Source organism: Platalea leucorodia (assembly GCF_965183815.1).
Source record: "Platalea leucorodia genome assembly, chromosome: 12".
Taxonomy (NCBI): domain Eukaryota; kingdom Metazoa; phylum Chordata; class Aves; order Pelecaniformes; family Threskiornithidae; genus Platalea; species Platalea leucorodia.
The window spans coordinates 9,398,236-9,424,143 of NC_138834.1; the positions used below are offsets into that span (position 1 = coordinate 9,398,236).

The 25,908-nt window shown below is 54.4% G+C and overlaps 1 protein-coding gene across 1 annotated transcript in view; it reads left to right on the plus strand.

Annotated features, from left to right (window-relative positions):
* Window positions 1–25,908, plus strand: part of MYO18B (myosin XVIIIB) — a gene marked incomplete at both ends in the record, with an annotated part of 75,982 nt that overhangs the window by 29,121 nt on the left and 20,953 nt on the right. Inside the window, 18 exons of the mRNA XM_082324857.1 lie at window positions 726–791; window positions 3,095–3,223; window positions 3,510–3,653; window positions 4,751–4,840; window positions 6,644–6,763; window positions 6,889–6,997; window positions 7,608–7,732; window positions 8,766–8,920; window positions 10,068–10,191; window positions 10,937–11,137; window positions 11,241–11,351; window positions 13,297–13,401; window positions 16,464–16,610; window positions 20,524–20,637; window positions 21,016–21,132; window positions 21,873–21,956; window positions 23,164–23,301; window positions 24,120–24,305. Coding sequence (XP_082180983.1) covers window positions 726–791; window positions 3,095–3,223; window positions 3,510–3,653; window positions 4,751–4,840; window positions 6,644–6,763; window positions 6,889–6,997; window positions 7,608–7,732; window positions 8,766–8,920; window positions 10,068–10,191; window positions 10,937–11,137; window positions 11,241–11,351; window positions 13,297–13,401; window positions 16,464–16,610; window positions 20,524–20,637; window positions 21,016–21,132; window positions 21,873–21,956; window positions 23,164–23,301; window positions 24,120–24,305 — 2,265 coding nt within the window. The remainder of the gene's footprint in view (window positions 1–725; window positions 792–3,094; window positions 3,224–3,509; window positions 3,654–4,750; window positions 4,841–6,643; window positions 6,764–6,888; window positions 6,998–7,607; window positions 7,733–8,765; window positions 8,921–10,067; window positions 10,192–10,936; window positions 11,138–11,240; window positions 11,352–13,296; window positions 13,402–16,463; window positions 16,611–20,523; window positions 20,638–21,015; window positions 21,133–21,872; window positions 21,957–23,163; window positions 23,302–24,119; window positions 24,306–25,908) is intronic.

Below are 25,908 nucleotides of genomic sequence, written 5' to 3' on the forward strand. Positions count from 1 at the left end.
TAGGGCTGCATTTCTGCTGCAGCAAGGTGCTCCCAGGGCTGTGCTGAAATATTTCTCATGTGGGTTTGTCCTTCGTGGAGGAGATGTGCGAGGCCACCAGAGGATGTTATATCGCATGTCAGTCCAAAGCTCGGAGTAACTGAGTTCAGGCTTCTCCTACAGCTCGGGAGTAATCTCCTGCTTGCCTCCCTGCGGGGGCTCAGCTCTGCACCAGTGGGCTTGGGGGGATCTCAGTGCTTTCCCCCCTGCTTTTGACTCCACAGGCCAGCAGTTGGTGAGCCAGGCAGGAGGGGAGCACCAAGGGCTCGCAGCTGCACAGCGCAGTTGGACCCTGGCTGGACGGTGCCGGGACGGGCTCTCACCTTCCCCTGAGTAGCCTCCTTCCGTGGCTGCCTGCACATCGGGGTCCTTCCAGAGCAGGGATGGCAGCAAAAGGGAGAAAATCTTGCATGCAGCTGCAGATCTCTGCTCCCCATCCTGCCGAAAGCCTCCAGGCCAGAAAGCCCTTCTCGCACCAGGACTCGGGGCTGGGACAGCCGTTTCAGAGGCTGCTTTCGGGCTGGGTGGGTGCGCTTTTGCGTGGGGAGGAGGAAACAAAAGCACAGCTGGATGCACCCTTTCTGGGTGCCTGTAAGGATCGGGGACCTCTGTGGCCCATTTCAGCAGGCTTGTGCCAGGGTGTAAATGTTTTCTGAGCAACTCTATGATGTGCTCCTTCTCTGCAGGCTATAGAGGAGCTCTTCCAGGTGCTGGATCTGGAGAAGAAGAGCGTCGCCATAGGACGCAGCCAGGTACGATGGCTCCGGTCTCTGCTTCCCTGTTGCTCTCGGTGCGTATGGGCACAGCCAGCCCCATGCTGGGCACTGCCAGCTGCCCAGAGCTTCCCAAACTAGAGAGAAAGTCTCTCCTCCTCCTCCTCTCCCCTGCGGTGCCCAGGTGGGCTGGGAAACAAAGCCTCGCTGAAAATCAAAGCAGAAGGCTCCTAATTCACATTTGAAAGCATTACCCTGGGTAAACTGTGTACCTAATTGTCGAAATCTGGCCCCTCATGGCATTTAAGTTCCTAATTACCTTTGGTGTCTCATGGGAGTAAATGGGGCTTGGGCAGCTCATGGTTTTGGTGGGCTGGGGTTAACACTGCTGAGCTGGGCAGCTGCAGGTACAAGAGTTGTCGCAGTAACAACGTTTTAACTTAAATGTGATAATCATAGAATCATAGATCGGTTTGAGTTGGAAGGGACCTTAAAGATCATCTGGTTCCAGGCCCCTGCCATGGGCAGGGACACCTTCCACTAGACCAGGTTGCTCAAAGCCCCATCCGAGCTGGCCTTGAACACTTCCAGGGATGGGGCATGCACAGCTTCTCTGGGCAACCTGTTCCAGTGCCTCACCACCCTCATACTGAAGAATTCCTTCCTTATACCTAATCTGAATCTACCCTCTTTCAGCTTAAAGCCATTACCCCTTGTCCTACCACTACCTGCCCTTGTAAAAAGTCCCCCTCCAGCTTTCCTGTAGGCCCCCTTCAGGGACTGGAAGGCTGCTCTAAGGTCTCCCCGCAGCCTTCTCTTCTCCAGGCTGAGCAGCCCCAGCTCCCTCACAGGAGAGGTGCTCCAGCCCTCTGATCATCTTCATGGCCCTCCTCTGGACCTGCTCCAATAGGTCCATGTCCTTATGCTGGGGGCCCCAGAGCTGGATGCAGTGCTCCAGGTGGGGTCTCACGAGAGTGGAGCAGAGGGGGAGAATCCCCTCCTTTGGCCTGCTGGTCAGAAAAATTAATTTTGCATGCCTGCTTGCCTTCAGCTCTCAGAGCCTATAAAGAAAGAATTCATGAAATGGTTCTGTGGAGCAAAATAACTTTCTTTTATCCTGCACAGTGCAGTTTGCAATTATCTCTTCTATGAAACCTTTGTACTTAATCAATACTGCGATAGCATCTCCAGTCATATCTTGTTATAGAGGAGTTAGTTTTGCCATCGCTTTGAGCATTGATTTTGTACTAGCTTCTAAAACTCGCTGGCTTGTGAAGTTAATACAGACATTAATGAGACAATCAAATAGGTGGTGGAGCAATCATAGCATTATCTCAAGAAAGTGAGTTTCCTTGGAATTGTTCTTTGATTCAATTTGGCATCTTTAAAACACAGCTCTTTAAGTACGCCACCGGCTTCACAAGTGTAATTCAGTTTTTATTAAAGCTGTATTATGCAAATGATGCACAATATTCAGGAGTGATTGGTCCCATATCCCAAGAGCTTTGCCAGGCAGTGACCGAGAAACATCTTGCACTATGAGAGATCGATAGCAGGCTAAATTCGATGGCATCAGCAAATCTGTATCATTTATGAGGTGTTTCTGACAAGTTCAGTTAAAGAAAATGATGTAGTTAATTCTGTTTTTCCTATTGTGAACTGGCATCTTTGCTGTTATCTGTGTGTATGCTGTCAAAAATGCTGTTTCCAGCAGAGGCAGCCCTGCCATCCATGCAGTGGATGGGAAATGGGCAGTGGCCCAAGGAAAGACTCTCAAGGACTTGCAGCTTCTTGTGATGATTGATGCCTATGTCAAAAAGGAGGAGGGAGAAGAGGCAGGGACAGAGAGCAAATGCTGGTGTGCACACAGTGCGAGGGCCGGATCCTAAAGGGCACTCAGCAGCCCAGTCCCTGGGCAGCCCCCTGTTTCGGCAATGCCCAGGAGCAGGAGATGGAGGGGTGAGTGGAAGGTGCTCTCCGGGATGTGCAGCCATCTCGCTGCTGGGCTCAGGGACGGGACGGAGCCAGGACACAGCTCCCTCTTGTTGTCCCATGAGTGTCCCCAGGGACATTGGTGCCAGGGCCACCTTAGGTGCTTTCATGGCACAGGGCAGACACGCGTGTTGCGGGTTTGGCTAGGTAGGGCTGGAGTCCCCTTCCAGCCCAGCATTTCGGGCCGGTGCGGTGGTTACACTCACTGGTCCCAGCCAGTCCAAGGACCTTCAGTCTCCCACAGGTCTCAGGGGACGCTGCCAGGTCTCAGCCAGAAATACGTCCTGTTGGCTGCGGGCAGGTTTCAGATCCCATCCTGCGGGTGTGTAACCTCTGTTACTTGCTGTCAGGTTTTCCTGAAGCCGGGGGTCATCTCCAGACTGGAGAAGCAGCGCGACAAGCTGATAGCCCAGAAGATGATCCTGCTCCAGGCTGCTTGCAAGGGCTTCCTCAGCCGTCAGGAGTTCAAGAGGTTGAAGGTATCCATTCCGCGGGTCGCGGATACCCTGTGCCCACCAAAGCACAGGCTCAGTGCTGCTGTGATACAGCCCAGAGCATCTCTTTGAGCGGAGCAGGCTGCTGCTTTAAAGGGTATCCACTCTGCCCTGCCTCGTGGGCAGCCATAAGGTGCTGCGCTGCCATCCCCTGCAGCGCAGAGCTCCTCTGCCACCTCATCCCTCTCCATCCCGGTGCCCCAGTCTGGTCCGTCCTGGTGGGCTCGGTCGTGACTGGGCGAGGGGCACTGCTGGCCATATCTCCCCACAGATTCAGCGCCTCGCCGTCCGCTGCATCCAGAAGAACCTGGTGATCTTCCAGGCGGTCAGGCACTGGCCCTGGTGGCAGCTGCTGAGCCGCGTGAGGCCTTTGCTCAGCGTTAACCTCGCGGAGGAGCAGCTCCGTGCAAAAGAAGTATGCACCGAGTGATGGGAGGGGATGGGACGGGATGGGATGCTTTAGGGGCCCTGCCTAGTGGGTCAGTCAAACTGGAAGTCACTTCTGCCAGGGCAGAGATGTTTTGCTGACATTGTCCTTTCTTAGAGGGACAATAGCAAATGCACCATGTCCCTGCAGCTGAAGCCCCGTCCCAGGGCTGTGGCTGCCCCGCTGCCCTCCCTGTGCCCCCCGTGAGTTTGCTGGGGCTGGGTCCACTGAGCCAAACCTGCTGGGGACAGGTGCCCCGCATCAGTCTGTGGGATGATAGATGATGGGTAGCCAAATGCATCCTTGATGCAGGGGGCTCTGCTCTGTACTGTCACCAGAGCTGTACTGCCTTCCACCTGAGCTGCTACTGGTGACGGGAGACGTTGATGGGCATTTGCTGACCTGGGAAAGGCACGTCTCTGCCCTCTGCACCTTCTGAGGCCTGCGCTAAATTCTTAGTCCGTCTTCCTTGGCGTCCTGCTCCTCCTCTTTCTTTAGTGAGGTTTTAACAAGATGTTTTCAGGCTGGTTCAGACAAAATAAAAGCTGCCCAAGCCTCTGTTTCTCTCTCCAAACCCGCCTGGGATCTATCAGGCCCCATCACCCGTTAACCTCTGTTTTTATCACAACTCTGCACGTTCTGCTTCTGCTCAGTGTTGGACATCAAAGCAGGACAAGGCTGCACCGAGCAGCTCTTTCTGCCGTTACAGTCAGGCTGCCTGAAAAAGAATCACAGAAAATGATTGTGCCTTTGCAACCGCTCTGTGATAGCCTGCCAGGGCCCCAGGAACGCTCCATGAGCAAAATTCAGACGTTTGGCTGTTCATCCCAGGCTTTTGAGGTTTGCTTCTTTCTCATAAAATGTGCTCTGCATGCACACCAAAGCTGACATTCCCTCCGATGAAATTCATGTCAGGAGCTGTAGTCCCGGCAGTTTGCAGTAAGCAGCCTTCAAAGTTGCCTGGTAAATTTTATTAATAAGGCAGCTATGTCTCTCCCACTCATTTTTAACAGAAAACAAGATTTTCATAAATAAACTGAGGATGCTGGAGCTCTCCATGTGTGTTTTTTTGCAATCTTCCCTAGGAGGAGCTGGCGGCTTTGAGAAGGAAGCTGGAAAAATCCGAGCAGGCGTGCGGCGAGCTCAGGCAGACCGCAGAGAAGCTGGAAAGCAAGGTAGAGCCCGAAAAAAGCCTCTGCCACAGCCCCGCTTGGTTGAGTTGGAAATTAAGCCATATTGGGATAAATACGACCACCAATGACATTACATCAGGAGGAGCCATGATCAGCAGAGGGTTGGGCAGGGGGCAGCTGCCAAACTGCCAGCAGAGTAACCGCAGCCAGAGGTGGTTCTCTGCAGGACCCTGATGGGTCGCGGTGCCCGGCTGCAGCACCCAGGGCCAGCGTTGCTGCAGGGTCCCTGCTGGGTGGGATCCTGCGTGCTAGAGCAATGGGTCCACCAAGGGTCTGCACCCGGAGAGCAGCCCAGACACCCTGGGAATTGGCCATTCCCAGGGGTGTCCCCAGGGAAAGCCTCATGTCCCCTCCAGCAAGGACAGACATCACCTCACGCTGCCACCAGTGTGGCGTACGAGGCTGAAAAGCGGCAGCGCGAATGTCATCCATTCTGCTGACAAAAGGGTATAATTAGAATGGGAAATTACACACAGATGTATCATGTTCTCATTACGCTCTCAGGACTGCAGGCTCGCTGACCTCTGCAGACACTAGAAGTGACTTAGTTTAATGGGACAAATGCTAATACCAAGGAGACGGCATGCAGGAGAAGTGTCCTGCCTGGCCCTGGCTCCAAGCGTGACCCTGCTGCGTGCGGTGCTCGGGGGTGGCAGCTGCTGGGGCAGCCGCTCAACCACCCTGTTGTGCGTGTCGGAAGGGACTTGGAGGCATGTTGGGGACCACGTGCATCCCCAGCCGGCTGCTGGTCCTGTGTGGAGTCCCCCCTTGGGTACACGCGCTCCTGTGCGATTGCAGCTGGAGTTTTGTTAAGCACCGGGAGGAGAAGGAGCTCCCAAGTTTGCTATGAATACCCCGGGTTTACCCGGCTCGCTGGGCTGTGGCACTCACCCATCGCGAGGGGTGGCTGAGCTGTGGTCTAGGTGTAACGCTGCAACTCTGGTTAACGGTACCAACGGCCCCGAGGGCCAGGGACCCCCTTTGCAATGGGAAGAGGCTAAAGATGATTTAACTTAAGCTCTGTGTTAAAAATGAAATCACATGCACGAGGCTGGGACTGCTGAGCGAGGCTAACACCTCAGGACGGACCTAGAAAAATACCATCTCTCCAGGGAAAGAAAACCTATTAAGTTTACTTACCAAATTAAACTTGTTGGACCCCCTGAAGAGTTTGTGTAGCACACCATGCAAAATGTGAAGTGCCTTAAAATGCTGTCAGACGGAGGAAAAGGAGCATTGGAAGCCTGCATGTTCCTGCTGGCCCTGCCGCCTCTGCAGCCCCTTGCTCGGCCAGATTAGCAGGACAGGCCATGTTCACCTCTGCTTTGCAGAAAATGGAATTAATGATCTGGATTAATAACTCACTCCTTCATTCACCTGCTTGTTGTTTCAGACAAAACTTAATGCTAATCAGCTAGAATGGTGCAGAAATCTGATGAGCCCTGCCTGCAGCACACTGCAGGCAGCACACTGCAGGCAGCGCACCGCTGGTGCCAGCTGCCGGCTGTGCAGCTGTAGCAGGCAGCTGCCTCGCCACAGGCAGCCATGCAAGGAGTGCAGCCACGGGCTCCAGCAGCAGTTGCTCTTTGCTGGGCACTGCCAGTGGGAGCCTGGGTTCCCACTGGTGACAGTGTTTGGTGACAGTGTGCGCTTACCACATCCCCTAAGCATGAGCAGCTGCCAAAGGAGAGCAGTCAGGACACTCGGGTCGGTGTGGGCTGGCTGGGCTCCCCCCGAGCCGGTGAGCACGGTGATGCCCAGCCTGACTCCATGTTGTCCCCCCAGATCATCGATCTGACGACAGAGCTGTCGGATGAGCGGTACAAGGGTGACGTCGCCTGCCAGGTCCTGGACGGGGAGCGGGCAGAGAGGCTGCAAGGCACCCGCCAGCTGCAGGAGCTGCAGGTAGGGAGATCCCTGAGCCATCAGGCCATGCTGGTGGTGATGCCGCACTCTCAGCACAGCCTTGCTGGACCCGAGTGCCCTGGAGCCGGGTAGAGCTGCTCCCTTCCTTCCCTGGGTTTCTCCAGAGCAAACACGACCAAGTGCAGAAGAAACTGGAGTCGGTGCAAAAGCAGCTGGAAGAGGCCCAGCAGCTGGTTCAGTTGCGTGAGATGAAGATAAGTGGCTCTGGAGGAGGTAGGGGCATCCCTCTGGGGGACAATGCATGCTCTGGCCATCCAGCCTGACCTGTGGGGCCAGCATGGCCACCCCAGCGGGGCAGCAAAGCCTCTTGCAGTGGCCAGAGGTTTGCCCCATGCCCCAGGCAGCTCTGCTCCTCCAGCCCCTGGCCACCTCAGTGTGGTTTTGGCACCCCGTCATTCTGCATTGCTCATCCACTGGGAGCTGGCAGCGACAGCTCAGTCACACACAGCTCAGGCTCTTGCATAGGGCTGGAGATGCAGGCAGGGGTTCTGCCTGAGGGTACTGCTGGTGCTTGCTGGCACTGCCTGGCACTCCTGGCAGCTTAAAGAGTGTTTGAAGCATGTTTTGAAGTGATGAGGAGGCTCCTAAGACACAAGTGGGATGGGATGAGCATGCACGCTTTGCCTAGGGCAGGGGTACATGTGCTATGTGAGCTGGGGCAGCCCTGGGTGCACAAAGCAGAGCTCCACACTGCGAGCTCAGTGCTGGTGCCATACAGGAGCTGCGGTGCTGTTGTGCATTTGCCCATCCAACCCTGGCACGGCCACTCAGGCTGGTCGGGCCTGAGCACCCACCCAGTGCCTTCGGGTCTCTCCGTTCGCAGAGGACGAGTGGCAAGTGCGCTTCGACTGTGCGCAGACGGAGATCGCCTTCCTGCGGAAGCGGCTGGCGCAGCTGGAGGAGCGGCTGGAGTCCGAGCTGGGCACCAGGACAGGGCTCGAGCAAAAGGCAAGTGCTGCTGGCCCCGGGGTGCGGGAGGGGACAGGGGCTCCCCAGGGTCACGCCGAGGAGCGGGGCTGCCGCTGGAGCTGGTTGTCCTCTCCTCTCTCCCGGGGCAGGCAAAGCTTCACAGCGGCTGAGGCTCAGAAATGCAGCCATTTGCTGCTGATACTCTCACTGACCAGGGGGAACTGGCTGTTTTCTGCTGGTTTGAGAATAAATACCCCAAAGCTTCCTTTCAAGCTTAAAAAGTTACTTTTGTACATGGCAAAATTCAACCTTGGTCAAGCATGAATGTGAGCACAGGGTGGAAAGCTGTGGAGTGGGGAGGGGCTCAGCGGTGGGTCTTGGTGTTGGTCTGGCTCTTGGATACTGGACTGGGTTGTGCTCGCACCATCTGTCATGCAAAGAGTTGCTAGTGTAAAGAGCTGGCAGTTCCTGAGCTTTGCCACGAGGCGGGAAAAAGTCAATGTGCTTCCCTGAGCAGTGCCTGGGAGTCAGGTCACTTCCCATAAGGATAAGATAAAGAAATGAATATTATTCACGGTACATCAAAAAGTAATAGGAAAAGCAGCCCAGTCTTAGGAGCCTGGGTAAAGAAAAACAGCCCATTTGCTTTCAGATAGTTTGGAATTACAGGCTCCATTAATGCAAGATTTTGCTTATTTAAAGTAATTGCTTAATGACTCCATTCTCTGGCTGGTGAAAACTCTGCATGTCTCTCTGTCCCAAAGATGATGCGAATCCCTGGGGGATTCAGCTCATTCGATCCAGGCACTGCCTTTCGCAGAGAAACGGGATCAGGCGTCTGCCCCTGGGGCAGCTTTGCTGACTCAGCAGGAGGGCTGGGGTGCTGCGGGCACACAGGAGGGTGCCTGGAGTGTGAGGGGTCACGGCACCTAAATTTGTTCTTGTTTGGCAAAAGATCTCCAGGTGAACCATCCCCTGGCGCCAGCGTGGGGCTGAACCTCGGGCGGGGAGCGGCTGCAGGTTGCATGTGCCGTAGGGTCCCTCCACCGCTCACCACCGCCTCTGCCCACAGCTCAGTGAGGTGCAGGCAGCATACGAGGCAGCCAAGAAGGTGTCCCAGCAGCTGCGGCGGCGGTGCAGGCAGCTGGCCTGCGAGCTGGAGGATGCACGGGTGCTCGCCGAGAGCCAGCAGAGCCGCAGCCATGAGCTGGAGAAGAGGCAGAAGAAGTAAGGCTGGCGGGAGAGCCTGGGAGGGCTGGGGCTGCTGGAGCAGGAGGGGAAGGGATGGAGATGCTTAGGGTGGCCTTGGGTGAGAAGTTCCTGGAAGGGCTGCTATTTTCGTCTGCTTCGACTGCTGGAGGTTGCACCAAGCCAGGAGGTTATTTTTACATCCCGTTGCTGTGTGACAGTAACACACTTCCATAATAGAAATCACTCCCGATGCAATGCTCGGTGGCACCGTGGGGAGGGCTGCCTGGGGCTCAGAGAGCATGCTGGCTCCCGTGTCGCTGGGTGCAGGGGCACCCTCATGCTGGGGTGTCCCAGGCTTCGGTGAGCCCTCAGTGCAGACATGCCCACGCCAGGACTGCTGCTGGCAAACCAGGCACCTGGTGTGGGGGAGAGGATCTCTGTAACCAAGAAATGACCCCCAGCGTTTTAATGCTGCCATTTGATACCAGTGAATGAAATAGTTTTTCTGCCCAAAAATAGGATACCAAGACCAAGCAGGCACAGAAAACATGGGAAATCACCAACTGCTTTCTTTAGAATTTATTTTAATTTACACTTCATTGCCGGTATTCCGTGCTTGCCTGTGCTGAGACACTGGGGGCTGGGGCTTTGTCTGACCCAAAGATACGAAGGTGCTGAGAAGCTCTGAGGATTATTGCTCCGAAGCAGCAATGCCTCCTGAGCTGAAACCAAACCCTTGGTGTGGCAGAGTCCTGGCCAGCCCTGGGGATGGAGCTGCCTGCGGTGGCAGGGGGCAGAGGGCTGCTGCCCATGCACAAACGCATTTTGGGGTGTTTTGGGTCTGTAGCAGCTGATTGCAGCAGTTTTTTGTGCTCTGCTCTTGGTGACTGCCTGTGTGCACATCACTGCTGCTCCACGCCGTCCACTTCCCACCGCTGGCACTTGTGCGGAGTAATTAGGGATTCACAAAATGATGGCAGCACTTTGCAGACAATAGCCTTTTTTTTTTTTTTTTTTGTCCTCTCAAAAGCACTTGGAAAGTCCAGTTGCCAGGACAAGCGGCTTGCCGCCACCGGCTGAGGCTGTCTCCCTGCCTGCCTTGGCACAGCTCCCCTGGCCACGAGGCAGCCGTGCTGCCATCGCAGACTTGCTCGGGAGAGGTAACCTGTGTTTCCCCCTCCAGGTTTGACCTGCAGTTAGCCCAGGCCCTGGGAGAGTCTGCCTTTGAGAAGAGCCTCCGTGAAAAAGTGTCACAGGAGAACACCAGCATCCGATGGGAGATGGGAAAACTTCAGCAGAGCTTAGAGGTAAGAGGAAAATATCCCACTTTGCTGCATTATATCCAGTTTGGGGAGCAGCTCTCAAAGCAAAGCCATTATCTTTGCAATTATAGCAGAGGCAATTAGGCACAAACCCGGCAACTTGATTCCAATTTGTTTTAGTGCAGCTCTAGGATGTGCCTGATGTATTTAAATAACATTATCCTCTGTCAGAAGAAAGGCTACCACTTTTTACAAGTGATACCCGTCCCATGGGTTAGCTAATTAGGCCCACCCTCATTTTCACTGAAGTCACTCGTGCTCTTTTTCACCCCTCTACCCACAATCTCATCTGCAAGAAGCTGAAGGTCTGTGCCCCCGTGGGACACACGTGCACCGGCCGCCCGTTGAGCCCCCCGCAGTGGCAGAGGCACGGTGTGCCAGGGTGGGAGGGAAGCTGCAAGGTGGCTGCCAGCCACCCCAAGCAGCGGGGGCTGCGGGGAACCTGCGTGGGGGACAGCCAGTCAGTGTAGGGGACAGCCAGCCAGCCAGACAGGAGGACGAAGGCAAGGTCAGGAGTGAGCGAGCAAACCCAAGAGGGAAAGGATTGTTTGGGGCTCATGGTAGGGATGGGGCTGCCTGTGCAGGGAGGGGCTGCCCGCTGCTGCCCCAGGGTGTTTCTGATGATGCTGTTGGAAACGGTCTGGGTTTTAAGAGCAAGGTGCATATGCAAGGCCCCTCTCCTGCATCTGGGGCTCAGCTGCTGACCCGCTGCTCTGCCCCTGCTGAGCAGAAGAAGGAGGCGGAGGTGGCCAGCCTGGTGCAGCGGACGACCGTGCTGGCCAGCCGGGTGCAGGAGCTCAGCACCCCCAGCGCCCTGGATGCCCGCGCCGTGCCCGCGCTCAGGAAGCAGCTTTGGGACCTGGAGGCCAGCACTGCTGAGCAGCGAAAAGAGCTGGAGCGGCAAACAGCCGCCGTCGATCACCTGGAGCAGGTAGCGTGGCCCCCACCCGGGCTGGGTGTGCCAGGGATGTTCATCCCTGCACCTTCCTTGTCTCTCTGGGATTGTATGAAACTGCTGTGCATTCATCTTTCAGCTTCACCAGAGGCTGGAGCTGGAGATAGAGCGGATGAAGCAGATCCACCAGAAGGAGCTGGAGGACAAGGACGAGGAGCTGGAGGACGTGCGGCAGTCCTGCCAGAGGAGGGTAGGTTGGTGCTGGGTGGGGGCACAGTGCTGGGTGCTCCCCAAGGCTCCCCCATCCCCAGTGCAGAGGAGGAGCCGTTCCCAGGGGTCCTTCATCCCCAGGGAGCAGCAGGGTGGGCAAGCGGTGCTTTCCCACCACCAGCCTGCCATGAGCCCCGTCACAGCCCCGGGATGCAAAATCAGGGTCTGGGTGAGGCGTGAGTCTCTGCCGCAATGGAGCGGCTGTTGGGGACAGTGTACAAGAGCCACGTGCGATGCAGCACACGGGCGCAGTGCTCCTGGTAACACCAACTCCAGCCAGCGAGGGCTTCGTGTTTGGTGATAATGAATAGAAAATACCCTTTCAACAAGACCGTGAGGTCGGTGGCGTGCAAACATGAATTTCAATTTCTTTGAAATCCCCGGGGTGTTTGATTCTGGGCTGTGGGGCTGCATGGTAGCAGCCAATTCACATTAGGCCTGGGGCATACCTGGCTGTTGATAGCAAATTAACATCGCTGAAGCTTCATGAAGCATTTGGTGGGGCTTTGCATGTGCTATTTTAGGAAGGTAGGACAAGTGGGAAAGCAAACAAGGCGATCTCTGCTCCTCCTGCTCCTGTCAGCACATAGTCGTGCCCTAAGCCGTGAGGCTCTGAGGGCTGTGGGGCTGCCACCCGGTGCAGGTGCTGCCGTTTCCCACTGCACTGCCTTCCCGCAGTGCTGCCCTTCTGCTGGATGGTGCACCAACAGCTCGGTGCTGCTCTCTCCCCCTCTCCACTGGCTGGTTTTTCTGAAGCTCCGGGCTGGTCACGAGGACACGTTGCTCTGGGGTCCTCCCTGCCCTTCTGCACCTCGCTGTCTGTTTAATTGCCCTGTGCAGAGAACAAGGCACTGCCAGCATCACTAAAGGAGATGCAATGCCTTGTGGCTGCTCTCGCCAGACGATCTCTCGCTAGATCCTTTCTCTCCCTCACCCTGCGTGGCCTGAGTATTATTTTCCAAATGAGTAAATGGCAGAGACACTCCAGAGAGCAATCGATATTTAGCAGCCTGCTCCTGTTCCCTTTTTAAACTCTGTTTCTGAGCAGCAGCTGGGGGTGCAGGAGGTGGCTGGGGCAGGGAGGGCTCTGGGGAGCTGTGCCAGAGTTGCAGCCTGGCACGTCTGCTCCTATGGGCACAGCCGTGCAGCTGCTTGCAAGGGGAGGAGCGGGTTGTGAAATGGGCTGGCTTGCTTTGTTAACACGTTTCCACCGCCACCACCCCCCTGGACTTGCTGGACCTCTCACAGCTGCAGAGCAGAGCTCTGTGATACCGCCCTGGGTCTGGTTCCCTCCTGCAAAGTGATTGCTGTTGCTGCAGTGCTGTGGGATGGCGATGCTTGAGCGGAGGCAAAGGCAGAGGGATGCAGGCTCCTGTGCTCAGTGCTGGCTCTGAGGCTCCTTTTGCTCCCAGAAGCAGCACAAATCCTGCCTTTACGGCACGCTCTGCCCTGCAAGGCCACTGCCACCTCCTCACTGCGGGGGGAGCTGGAGCAAGAAGCGTGCTGCCTGCCTGGCTCATGGTCACAGGATGCCTTGAGGAAACTTGGAGGGATTAGAGCCTACCCTCTTCTAGCTTGGCTGAAGGCCCCCTGTCACTGCTCCAGAACTGCAGGGACAGCCCTTGGGGACATCTGAGCATGCCTCACAGGTGGGGTGGCTCAAACAGCCCATCGTGTCCCCAAAAGTCCTGCAGGCTCCTGAACTGCTAACCCTTGCTCCTCCTGGCTAGGAGCAGTTGCACTGCCTGGAGGGTAGCAGAGGCTCTGGGGAATGTGGCCCGGTCCTGGTCCCCAGCGCTGGCTGCAGTGATGGGAGGCTTTGGTGCGCACCCTCTCCTGGTGGTGGCTGTGCCCTGCTGGTACACAGGGCTTTGGCATGGGATGGCCAGACTCTGAGCGTGGCTGGGGTTGTCTCCTGCACACAGCTCCGGCAGCTGGAGATGCAGCTGGAACAGGAGTACGAGGAGAAGCAGATGGTGCTGCATGAGAAGCAGGACCTGGAAGGGCTCGTCGGCACCCTGTGCGAGCAGGTAAGAGGATGGTGCCTGCCCCAGGGCCATCCTGGAAGGGCTGCTAGTGGGCAGAAGTGTGCTCCGCTCTCCTTGCTGCTACCTCCCGGCCAGCCAAGCTGCTTTGTTGGCCATGCCCCAGCTCAAAACACTGCCTGTAATAAAGGGAGCGTGAATGCGTGCGTGTATGTAGCTGGGGTGACAGCTTGGTTGTTCATGTGCGTGCAGCCAGCTGTGATGCCCTCCGTCCCTCACCTCTTCCAAACGCCACCCGTCAGAGCAGTGGCGTGTGCTGCAGCAGGCACTGGGTGCCAGGAGGGTTTGGGGACTGCAGGCATCATATAGGAGACAACTGGTCCCACTAAGGACCCACTGAGGGTAACTGGTCACTTTTCTACAGGAGAATTATCTAAGCAGGGGGAGGCATCTGCTTTTTGATGGTATTTTCATGAGAGTCAAACAAACCAGGGCTAACACTGGAGCAGCTCCAACTGCCCAGAAAAGCAGTTTATCAGATTCTGCTCTTTGCAGAGGAATTCTGTCCCAGACACATTTGTTGAACAAATCCTTTTTCACTCTCTAATGTGTCTGTGGCAGTGATTGAAGTGCACATAATGGGAAAAGCACACACAGCTGCTCCCTGTTAAATTAGAAGGCGCGGGGCTGAACGCAGCCTCATTGAACAGCATTTATCGGCTTGGGCATCACTTAGCATTGCCGAGGAGCTAGGCCTGGGGGCTGTCTCATGCACCAGCTCCTGCTGAAGGAGCTCTGGTGACAAAGAAAGGTCCTGCCTGGTTCTTGCCTGGGGCCACGGTGCTGCCAGGTCCGAGGATGGTATCAGCCCGGGATGGTTCAGAGTTGCCATCTCGATGCTGCTGCATGCCAGGGCTCCCTGGAGCTCAGCAAGGCTGGGTTTGTGCTGATGCCTCCCAGCCGCCCTTGCGCAGCCCCCATCACATTGCAGCTCACCCTGCACGTGCAGGAGAGGAGGAACGGATTATCTGGAGCTGCGGTAATTAAGCAGCACATCCTCCAGCCATTGGCACAAGCCTGCTGGATTTCATGATTTCACCAGCCCTGGCAATTGCATATGTTCATTAAACGAGATGAATATGGGAGCTTTGCAACACTGAAATGGCGGGCATATTTCAAGTAGACACAAAATGGTCTGACGAGGCTTATCCATAATGTCCCCCCAGCTCCCAGCTTATAAAATGTTTTGGGAACTGTCAGAATAAATCTCGCTGTATAAAAGCAGGGTATTATTGTAACTGCCTCTCAGTCCAACACGTCCGTCTTGTTCAATGGAGGAGAACTAAGATGGATGAGGACGCGGCAGGAGCTGCGCGGAGCAAAGCTGGGGGGGCTCTCGAGGAAAGGCACCTTCTCCTTCTCGGGACTGTCCCCAAGCACTGCCAGGGCAGCCCCAGGCCCCGCCAAGAGGGGAAGGGGAGACGGCGTAGTGTAGCTGGGTATTGCTGTAGTGTATGCAAAATACATCCAGAGCCTTGAAAGCAGCTATTAAATGAAATCCCATCTTTGTAACTTAAAAAGCACTGGGCTGCAATGGTGGGAGGTGGCGGCGGCTGCCGTACCTGCTGCTCCCAGTTACGGTACAAAATCCATTGGCTGTGGCAGTGGGCAGACCCTGAGCTGCGGGAAAATGATGCTGAACGGCATCCAAGCTACAGTCTGTAGGGATGGCAGGGATAACAGCAAATCTGCTGCGCTGCAGTGTTGTTATAAATGCCATCTGATTTACAGTGGACAGTGTGCTTCAGAGCAGTTTATTAAAAAGGAAAAAAAAAAAGCCAACCCAGAAAACTAATTAAGGAAATGGAGATGCCAACGATTTCTGGCTCCAGCAAATGCCAGCCAGCTCTAAACCAGGTTACAAGGTCAAATCCGCACAATTAATTTTAGCCAGTGAACAGAAAATAGGAGAACGGGTTTGAAACAAGAAGAGCTGTGGAAAACAGACTAAATGGAAAATGCTCTTATACTTCAATTAGTCTGAAATCAAGCACTGAAACCATGTCCCTGTTTATTTGGTGGTTTTCTGATTCTTTTATCCTCGTAACCATGGTTGCTCTCAGCTTCAGGGGGGAGTGTAGAGGTTTGTTTTTTTTTTTTAAGGTTCTTCCTATTTCCCTTCTTTAAAAGGCTTCAGAGTAATGTGGTGACACCACACTGCCCGGGGACGAGCCTCCAAAATCACTCAGCAGTTATTTTCCGGCAGCATTGCTGGGGATTCACGCACGAGAGATTGCTGCCTCCCGCACCGAAGGCGGCAGCATCGGTTGCATCCCTCTGCGGCTGATGGGGACTCCAGATGCTTTGCATTAGAGATGTGTAAATAACTCCTAATGAAGCTTTCCTCATCACTGTTTCATGCTTTTTTTTCCCTTTCCCCTTTGGGCTGACTTTCTCCTGCCTTCGTCACTCTTTTCCCCAGAGGGGCAGAGGGTTTTCTCTGGCGTTTTTTCTTTCATGCAATGACTTTTGCATTTTCTGTGCCAACTCTCGGCACAGATGCTGGACCCGCATCTTCTGGGTCTACCCCTCTCTGCCCCTACCCCTCAGCCAGGATGGTTTCCCAGGGGGGTGACAGTGCCCGGTGGCCGTGAGGACAGGGCGCTACGGCTCTGGGGGCCCGCAGTGCCTGCCTGTATCCCCGGTCTCGCAGCTGGGCTGTCCCTCTGGCCACAGGGGTGGCTCACTGGGCAGGCACGTGGCTGATGGAGAGCAGGGGTGGGCTAATGTTTTCAGAGGAACAGCTTTCTGGTGGCTAAAAAATGTGTTTCGGTGGAATCTGCCAATACTGATATTTATGAAATTTATTTTCTCCCTTTTATTTAGCTATTAAATTATTTTTATTTGATAAAGAGGGAAAATTGCAATATCTATACATAGATATTTAATATCTTCTTGCATCGTGACTTCAGCGTTACCAAAATATTTCCAAACCAGTGGTTTTTAGAGGTTTCATGTTGTAGGGAATGTCTGGAGGCAGGACGGCAAGGTCCAACAGAGGTTTTGCAGGGTGTCAGGGCTCAGGACACCCCCTCTCCTCTCCCCAGATCGGACACCGCGACTTTGACGTGGAGAAGCGGCTGCGGCGGGACCTGCGGCGGACGCGTGCCCTGCTCGCCGATGTGCAGCTGCTGCTGGCAGCCCCCAGGGAACCCGGCGCCAGTGCCCAGGAGCTGGAGCGGCTGCGCAAGCAGGTAGGTGCCTTTGGGTGAGCAGGCATCTCCTTGCTCCTTGGAGCATCACCCTTTACCTTGGCCAAGGGGAAGCTGCAAGAAATATTTACAGGTGTCCTGGTTTTAATTGTGCATGGGGCGAGCAGTGACCCTGTGCTGTGCGAGCATCATGCCGCCCAGGCCAGCGCAAGAAGTGCCTGTTGTGCTGTCTTGTAAGGAGCACTTCTCTGTAATTAAGCCAACAGTGGTTAAGTATTTTTTCCCTTTTTTTTCCCGCAGCTCTGTTAATTACCTTCTGTTCAGCGTGTTTTCTATCTGTCTAATAAGGCGCTCCAGAGGCGCTGCATTCGGGACGTGTTGCCATAGGGATGCTGTAAGGCACGAGCAGGGATCGCAGCAGATTTGCCATAGTTTAAGTGCAGTTCACAGCTGGCACTGAGCGACCCGGCAAGCGGCTGCAGGCAGGTGCCGTGCTTGTGCCCACCACGCCACCGTCCGGGGATGGTCTCAGCCCTGGGGTGAGCTCAGGGTCCGCGGGGTGCCCTGCCACGGGACAGGGGTGGCACAGGGCTGTCTATCCCCAGGCTGGCCGTGCACATGCATCCCGCAATGCCGAGCACTGGGGCTGAGCTAATGATGCCGGTCCTCCAACACCGCTCAGTAATTAATCTGTACTGTACATTTCCCCTGGAAACAAACTAATCGGGAGGCATGAGCGATTCCAACAATGTACATATATAATTGAGATAATAGTTCTGCGTAAATAACATCTGTGAGCAGCAGCTGTTCCCACCTGTGACGAGGGAGAAGGGGAAGGTGAGCTCGGCCTGACGTGGCCAACAGAGTGCCCGTGCCCGTGCTCATGCCCATGCCTCTGCCACTGACCTGGACGGCCAGGGCAGGGGATGGCCATGGCCAGGGCAGGCAGCAGGAATGGCCCTTTTTGGCACTCACGAGTTCTCTCAAACATTATTGAGCTAATGCTGTAATGCTACACTTAACAATTAATCCCTCAGTATTTCCCAAATCCTGCTTTGGGGCTGGAGGTGATGCACGGCCCCTGCCTTGCTCTTTCCTAGCCCCTGGTGCTCTTAACAGGGCTGGGCGCTATGCTCAGCACTGGAGCTCGCTGCAGTGGGCTGATGCTGAGGGACCCCTTCCATGTGCTGATCCGAGGGATCAAGCAGCGATGCTGGGACGCTCAGTCTGCCTGGTGAGCGTAGCTGTCCCTGTGGCATCCAGCCACATCTTGCTAGGAGAATAATGCCTTGTTCCCTGGGCAGCCCGGTCCCCGCGGTGAGGCAGGCTCATGCAGGAGGTTGCTTTCTCTTGCCTGTGCCCGTGGTGCCATATGGTCCGTCCCCGGCTCCCTGCTGGCTCCCTTGGTGGGTGGCCTCTGCCCGGCTGCCTCACACTTTGGAGAAGGAGAGTGGAAAGCCTTAATATTGGGAATATTGAGTTTTTGCTGCATTGCCAGCATTGAGACTCTGCATGCGTTAAAAATGCCTCATGATTATTCTGTCCTTTAAATTTAAATGATTTCTAATGGCATTCATGACGACTTTCTCAAAAGCCAATACATCCTACCACCAGCCCACAAACCTCCACATGAATAAAAACTTTGCTAAAATGCTACATTTCCGTTAATCAAAATCCATATGGCTAGAAGTATAGCATTGTTTCTTAATAAGGCTGAAGCATCCATTTTACGCAGGTATTTAACAGATGGTGTAGCACAGCAAACTAATGTTGTTCAGAAGTTCATACATTATGCATTTTTGGGGGGATTTCAATTTATTCTTCCCAAGTGGGAAAATTCCATTACAAGAAGTGAAATGGAAGCTGGTGTTTAATGAGAGGTCCTGGAGATGCATTTCTCTCTGATTAAACTATCTGGAGTTTTAGTGTAATCGTGGCAGGGGCTGGTCGTGGATGGGATTGCTTCTGGAGGAGCCTGAAGCTGGGCAGGTGGAAAAGCCCTTGGCCATAAAACCAGCAGTCAGTTCGACTGGCATCTTTAATGTCTCCCAGCAGCTATTGCTCGGGTCATTTCAGTAACGGCTGCCTGAGCTTTATGCAAAACATAAAGGCTATTTTTGAACTGGTGGAAGAAAGGGGAACACAGCGCGTGTCACTGTGAGAGTGGCTCTGCAGATGTATGAATAGACTGCCTAGATAATCCATCAACACGGGCTGAGTTTGGACACAGGAACATCATTTTAAATAACAGTTTTGCAGGATTCAAACTGCTAAATGTCTCCATGCCAGAGCTTTATATTTCCGATGGCAAGCAGCTTCTGGCTGGCACTGGAGCTGAAGACCCAACAATGTTCGGGGTTATTTCTTCCCATCCATTCCTTGGTTCGTGCAGGGGTGGCAGAAGGACTCAGAGGTGGAAATGGTGGTCCCAGGAGGCAGAGAGCAGCCACCGCCCTATCCTCAGTGGTGGGACGACAGTGCCTTGGGGCAGATGCAGAGATTTTGCTGAAGTTGCTGGCGGGAACTGCTGGCGTTGTGCCTCGTGGCAATGGAAGATGTTCTCTGCCTGATTTTCTCACCAAAGGAGTTAAAAATAGGCGATGCAATTTAGGAAGAAAGGTGGAGGCTGAAGATCAGAACCCTCTGATGTTTCCATGTGCACCAGAAAGGCCCTTGCTCTGGCCCTGGGGTGGAGGGGGAAAAGGTTTCTGTTGCTGCTGGCTGCAGTGGCAGTGTTTGGCCACCCTCCACTTGTGGTCAGCCCTTGGGGCGCAGTGTGCCGTGTCCTCCCCTTGCAGCAGGTGGGCGGCAAGGAAGGCAGACAGCAACAAAGGCAGGCAGTGTGCCAGCACGGCACCATGGGGTTCGGCAGGGCTGGGAAGTGGCCGTTCAGAGATCCCACCATGCCAGGAATCATTGACTTTAAGAGAAAAATGACTTCCATTTCCTCTGCAGATCAGGCACTGAGGAAGCAAATTACTTTGCTGTTCCAAGTAGGTCTCAGCTGTTCCAAGTAGGTCTCAATCACCCCAAACAGTTGAGGGAAATGAGCCGAGGATTGCTCCAGTTACAGTACTTTGTAATCCCCCTTTTTTTGAGGCAGAGAGTGAAAAAAGACAAGTAAAACCTGAGAAAATAGCCTAAAATGCTCAAACTCTCACCGTGGTGTGCAGCGGCTCCCGTTGCCCCCAGCATCCTCTTCAGGGGAGCAGGACTGGGCATGGGAAATGAGCAGCAAGCAGAGGGATTAGTTTTCTTTTCCATACAGAAAAGGAAGAAACCTAAGCAAGAAAGGGAAGGAACTGGATGTTCAGGTACAGCCTACGTAAACTCCTCCGTCCTGGCGGTGTGAGTTTTTGGGATGACACTGCATCTTCCAGATATTTGCAGCCCATTTAAGATCATTGTAGTCTTAATGGCTGAGCTATAAAAACCGAGAGCAAATTAGCATTTATAAATGTGATATTTCGTGTGTATTTGCAAATGCAATTTATGCCACATGAAAAGCCCATTTACAAACTCCGAATCATGAATTGCTCTAATCAGGAATTACATGTAATTCACATAATTTTGCAAATTAATGATCCCAGCTCTACCTCACCACAGCAGTGTCAAGGCAGAGGGTGGATGCGCAGATCGAGGCGCTTACTTCAGCACTCAGCAGGACGGTCAGTGGTGTTAGGATCCGCGGTTAGGTGTGCCAGGAGCTGCCAAGAAAGCCGTGCCGCACCGGCTGGGAAGGGCAGAGTTTTCACTATAAACCAGGTGCAGACGGGCTGAAGAGCAGCACAGATTTTAAAAGGTCGAGTTTCCATGTGCATTAGCAGGGGAAAATGTTCTGGGGGTGAAGTGTAAATAGATGTGGCTGTGTGGTAAGGGGAACAACATAATCAGCACGTGGTTTCTGCAGACACCGAGTGCTCCTTTAATTATGATCTCCCTCAATTTTTCCCAGTTGGAAGAGAGTGAAGCAAAGTGCGCGGAGGCCCAGAGGTCCCAGCAGACGGCGGCCCTGGAGCTGGAGAACTTGCACACAGAGCTGGAGACCCTCAACAAAAACAAGACCCTGGTGCGGAGACACAGCCAGGGCTGGGGAGGTGGGAGGGCAGTGGCACAGTCCTACCTCCTTGTGTTTGATAGCAATAATCAACTTTTTACTAAATCAGCAATAATCAGCATATTTCCTGAATCACCCAGCCTCTTTGGGAACAACAGCCCCCAGGGGCTTAATGGATGGATAAGGCTGCAGCGATGGACAGTAAGAGGGTGCAGCATCCCATAGTTCCCTGCTGCAGATACGTGGGAGCTCCCTTTGCCTCTCCTGGTGCAAGCATGGGGTCAGAGGCTGGCAGCAGTGTGTCCCAGAGGATGCCGTGGTCTGGGTGGTACTGTGCAGTGAGTCCCCCATGGGATGCACAAGCCAGTGGCACTGTGGGTCCTCCGGCAGGTGGATGAGCAACTGTACCAGCTGCAGCATGAGAGAGCCGACCTCCTGAAACGCATCGATGAGGACCAGGAAGACCTGAACGAGCTCATGGCAAAGCACAAGGCTCTGATCGCCCAGGTAGGAGCCAGGGCAGTGGAGGCTGGGCAGCATCCCCCTCCCCGGGAGAGTGTTAGGAAAACCCTGCAGCCTGGCTGAGAGCACAGAGCAGTCCCCATCAGTGCACGGCAGCTTGGGGACCCCAGGAAGCTGATGCTGTGATGAGAGGAAGGAATGGCTCACGGCTTCATCTCCTCTCACCTGTAGTTTTGAGTCTTCTTTCAAGAAGTGTCTTGGCTTTAGTTTCAATAGTTGGGAAATCCTGTAGCATCCCTGTCTGGATCCTTTTGTATTCTTTCTTTCACTGTTTTCTCATGCAGAGCTTAAAAAGTGCTGACAGACTGCCCCGGGGCTTTCTGTGCAATGCCCAGACTAAGGCAGGCTCTCCCAAAGGATTCTGAGGGATCCCAAGGCTCCCAGTGGAGCAAGGGTAGGCTGGCAAGACCGGCAATTCAGTCTGGTGCCCCTTGCAGTGGTGTTATGGAGCCGGGAGTCTGTATGTCTGAAAGGACCCTGAGGACAGAAATGACCTTAACAACGTGGTTTCTGTCCTGATCTACAAATATTTGTTTCAAAAATTAGGAAAGTTGCCTTGAATTAGGAGAATTAAGCTCCTTCAGTCCAGTGCAGGAGCAGCTTGCTGTTTTGGTGGTAGGAGGTGCAGGCATGAGCCAGCCTTCGGCACTGCACTCCTCGCAGTGCGTGCCCTCTGCTCCAAGCCCTCGGGTCTGCTCCTACTGCTGGGCTTTCTCTTTCTGCAGTCAGCAACAGATATCGCTCAGATCCGGGAGCTGCAGACACAGGTGGAGGATGTGAAGAAAGAAAAACAGGGCCTTCAGGAGAAGGTAATTCCTCCTCAGCTCATTGCACTCAGAGCTGAGGAGCGAGAGCCATTCGGCTGTCCTATGACATCTCTGTGCCCGGCGCATCACTTGTTCCAGTTGTGGATGCTGTGTTCTTGTCTGAAATCAGATCAAGTCTCTACCCCAGTGGTACAAAGCCATTTCTCCTTTGTAATATGGTCAGGTTCCTCTTCCTAATGCGCTATGCGTGTCCCCAGGAGCAGCACGGTGCAGCAACTGCTGTTTGCCTGCTGCACACCCACAGCCCTGACCATACAGGCAGGACAGGGCTGGGACGGGCTGTGGGACTCTGCCAGCAATGGCTTTGGGCTGGAGAAAGCTTTCCCTGGCAAGGCTCTCGGGATGGAGAGCCCCACTTCTCCCTCCTCCCTTCCCGAGATGCTGGTGCTGTGGCAGGAGCTGCCCCATGGGGCCAAGCGAGCTCAGGACGAGGCTGACCCCAGGATGGCGCTGACCCCAGGATGGGGCTGACCCAGGGGTGGGCACCAGTGGGTGCTGCACTGCCTCATCTCTGCGGCTGCACCGTCCCTCCTGGAGGGCATGGATTTAATTTTAAACACATGAGTAATCCCATTAACTTAAGTGCTTTATTGGAGCATAGCTAAGCTGCCCAGGAATCAAAAGGAGGACTCGCTCCCTCCCAGGCGGAGCAGGTGGTGCTTTAGAGATAGGCCAGATAAAAGAAGACAAATTCCTGTACTTCTAGGTCAAATACAAAATCTGAACCAAACTTGTACTGGGATCGCTAAAAGGGCAGTTTGCTTTGGAGATCTCAGTGTAACAGCTGAAGAAACGACTTAGTGCAGGGCAGCTTTCCACACAGGGGTAAATTGTGAATTTTTACGCCTGCTGTCCTCAAAGACTTTGCTGAGAAGAGAAAAGCAAGAGACCCAGACACGTGTCATCTCGCTGGCACATTTTTCATTCAAAAATACATGTTAGTGTCATGCATTTATTGTGCGGTATTAACAGTAGGGAGTCCTTCAGGAAGCCAAAGGCAACGCTTTTCCATAGTGCCTGGCAGCCTAAGCCAAGTCCTGCACATTCACTTTGCCTCAGGAGCTGTGAGAGGTCCTTGGTGCATGTCCCACCAAGGAGAGGGACGGGTGGGGACTCTGGGAAAGAGACCGGGAGGTGTTTGCACAGGTAAGGGGCCAGGGAGGAGCTAACGCAGCCCGTCCTCACCCAGCTGCAGGCAGTGCAGGCAAGAGTGGTGAGCCTGGAGCAGTGCCCGGCCGAGCGCTCCATCGTCAGCCGGCAGGAAGCCCGCATCCGTGACCTGGAGAGCCAGATGGACTTCCAGGCTGTGCAGATGAAGCGCTTTGAGGTACCACTACTTGCAGAGGGGATGTGGACCCCTGGGGAGATGCAGCTTGCTTGCAAAAGGCAGGCGCAGCAATGCAATCGCCTCAGCTTTGGGGAGAAGAAGCGCCCGGGAAGGGGTGGGGAGGGACAGGTCCCCTGTGCTTGTGAGCAGTCCATATACTTCAATCCACTGCCATTATCTATACATGCTTTACTGCGGTGTTTATTGAAAGCAAACAGCGGGTCCAGTGCTATAAACAGCTGGAGGAATATATGGTCCCTGCCTCCAGACAGAGAGTGTGGTGTGTGCTGACTGCTCAGCACATCCATCACAGCACCTCTTTGACAGGCATCCCTCTGCTCTGGCATCGTCCAGAAGTCAGGACATAAGGCTTGATCACAATATTTCACTGTCCCCATTAATCAGCACGTCTGCTGGCGCCCCGGGATGTGTTTTTACTGTCATTTCTTCCCCGAGTTGTGCTGCCCGAACAAGACCAGCCCAGGGGTGAAGGAAAATGATCTTGTGCCTCTAAAGCAGCAGCTGGCTCTGTGGGAGCCCTGGGGGACACGGTGTGGCTGTGGGGGATGGCACTGCCTGCTGCAGTGGGTGCAGAGCAGGGTGCAGGGACGGGCTGGGGTCACTGGGTCTGTACCTGCTGCAGGCAGCTGCCGGCACTTGCAACGTTTCAGGGCAATGCTTGATAATGATAATGCCTGGCCCTGCGGTGTGGGAGGGAGGGAGCACTCTCCACATCTCTTGATGCTCATGGAGAGCTTCATAATGCCTCACCTCCATCTCCCTTGCTTCACCTTGTGCCCTCCTTGCTGCCTCCCCAGGTGCTGGTGCTGCGCTTGCGAGACAGCATCATAAAGATGGGCGAGGAGCTGGAGAAGGCGGCCGAGTCGGAGGCACGGGAGAAGGAGAGCACCCGGTACTACCAGAGGAGGATGGAGGAGATGAAGGCTGACATGGACGAGCTGGTGCAGAGGGAGCTGGAGTCCAGCCGCCGGCGTGTGGAGCTGGTAAGGGGGTGCTGCCCCCGGGGGCACACACGGCCACAGGGCCATGGCGCGGGTTTGCTGCTGCTGCAGGTTGCCTCTCCGTAACCTGCAGATTGGCCCGAAGGTCCCAGAAATGTAATTTTCTGCATGGTGCTTTGTGTGCTCTGTGTTTGGAGACAGAGCTGGCCAATTTGCTGTTAGCTGTCCCCCGCGCAGGTAAGCCGTGTTTCCCAGGCTGCTCCCCCATGGCTGCCCTGGGTCTTGCTGATGTCAGGGTGTCAGGCTCGGCTTTGGAGAGCAGAGCTGTGGAGCGCTCAGAGGGGCAGTGAATTGCTTCGCATCCCTCTGCAGCCCCAAACCATTGAACCAAAGCTGTTATTGAGGCACCTCATGTTTCATTTCTCCATAGCTGGGCTGGCAGCCTGGGCAGTCCCTCTGCTCCTTGTTTTGTTCCAAGAAGGAGATTGCTTTGCCTGCTCAGCTCTAAGAAATGCGGAGAAGTTGCTCAGGTCATTCCTGCACCTCCCTGTGCTGGTTTTTCCTCGTGTCAGGCAGAACCGCCGCAGGGCCAAGCACTCCCCTGCCACAGGGAAAATGCCCCATCCCCCTGCCAGTCCCCTATGTGCCGAAAGCCGGCTGCATGGCTCAGCATGCCGGGGCTCAGCCGAAGCACCAGCTCCCCATCTCACTCCCAGCCCCAGCCAAATAACTCCCCTGTGGCACGGCGGCATGTCAGATGGTGCCAACAAGCAGCTAACCTGCTCTGCGCATGCAAAACCCCAACCAGATTTGGAGTACGGCAAAAATAGATTCACCTTCATTTTACAGTCCTCTACAAGCATCTCTTTTCATGTTGTTTTTTTTTTCCAGTAAACAAAAAGAAAGCCTTGCTTCCAAGCAGTAATTGAAATATATTGCATTTCTGCTGGCAGCACAGCAACATTAGAAGCAGTTATTTTATCAATAATCTTTTATTTAACAATCAAGGAGATTTCAGCATTTATTTCACCCTGAGGCTGCCAGCCTTTCTGAAGGGAATGGTGCTTTAGTGTGAATTATTCCACATCCCCTGCCTGCGCGGTGAACAGGCTTTGCCCTTGCTCTGCCAGCCTGACTCCTATGCGCCCGTGTGCAGCTCTGGCTGCCGGGACACCCTCCGCCGGGTACAAAATGAGTCTCCCCTCTAGGTCGGAGTCATGCAGCCATTGATGCTCTTCAGAGTCATGAGATTTTAAAACCAGATGCTTTTCTGGGTGCACCCGGTGTACCCGCCAGCTACGGGCATGCTGAGCAGCTCCCTGGACTGCGGGGCTGCCGGCTGGCCTTGCAGCAACCCACCCTGGGGCTGGATCCTGCTGCTTTCCCTCTGGGCACCAAGCGAGACACGGCTTCAGTTGCTATGATAATTGTGTGTTTATGCAGCTTTGTTATAAATGTGATGTTTTGGAACACAGATGCGCTGTCTGTTAGGATACGGGTGGGTTCTTTTAACTGTAGTTTTGTATTTGTGCATATATTTTTACAAGCTGTTTGAATGTTTCATACGGAGATGTGAATGATGGGTGTAGCAAGATACTTGGTCTTCTTAGCACACTTCTGTTCTCACAAGTGAAGTTTGCAAAGA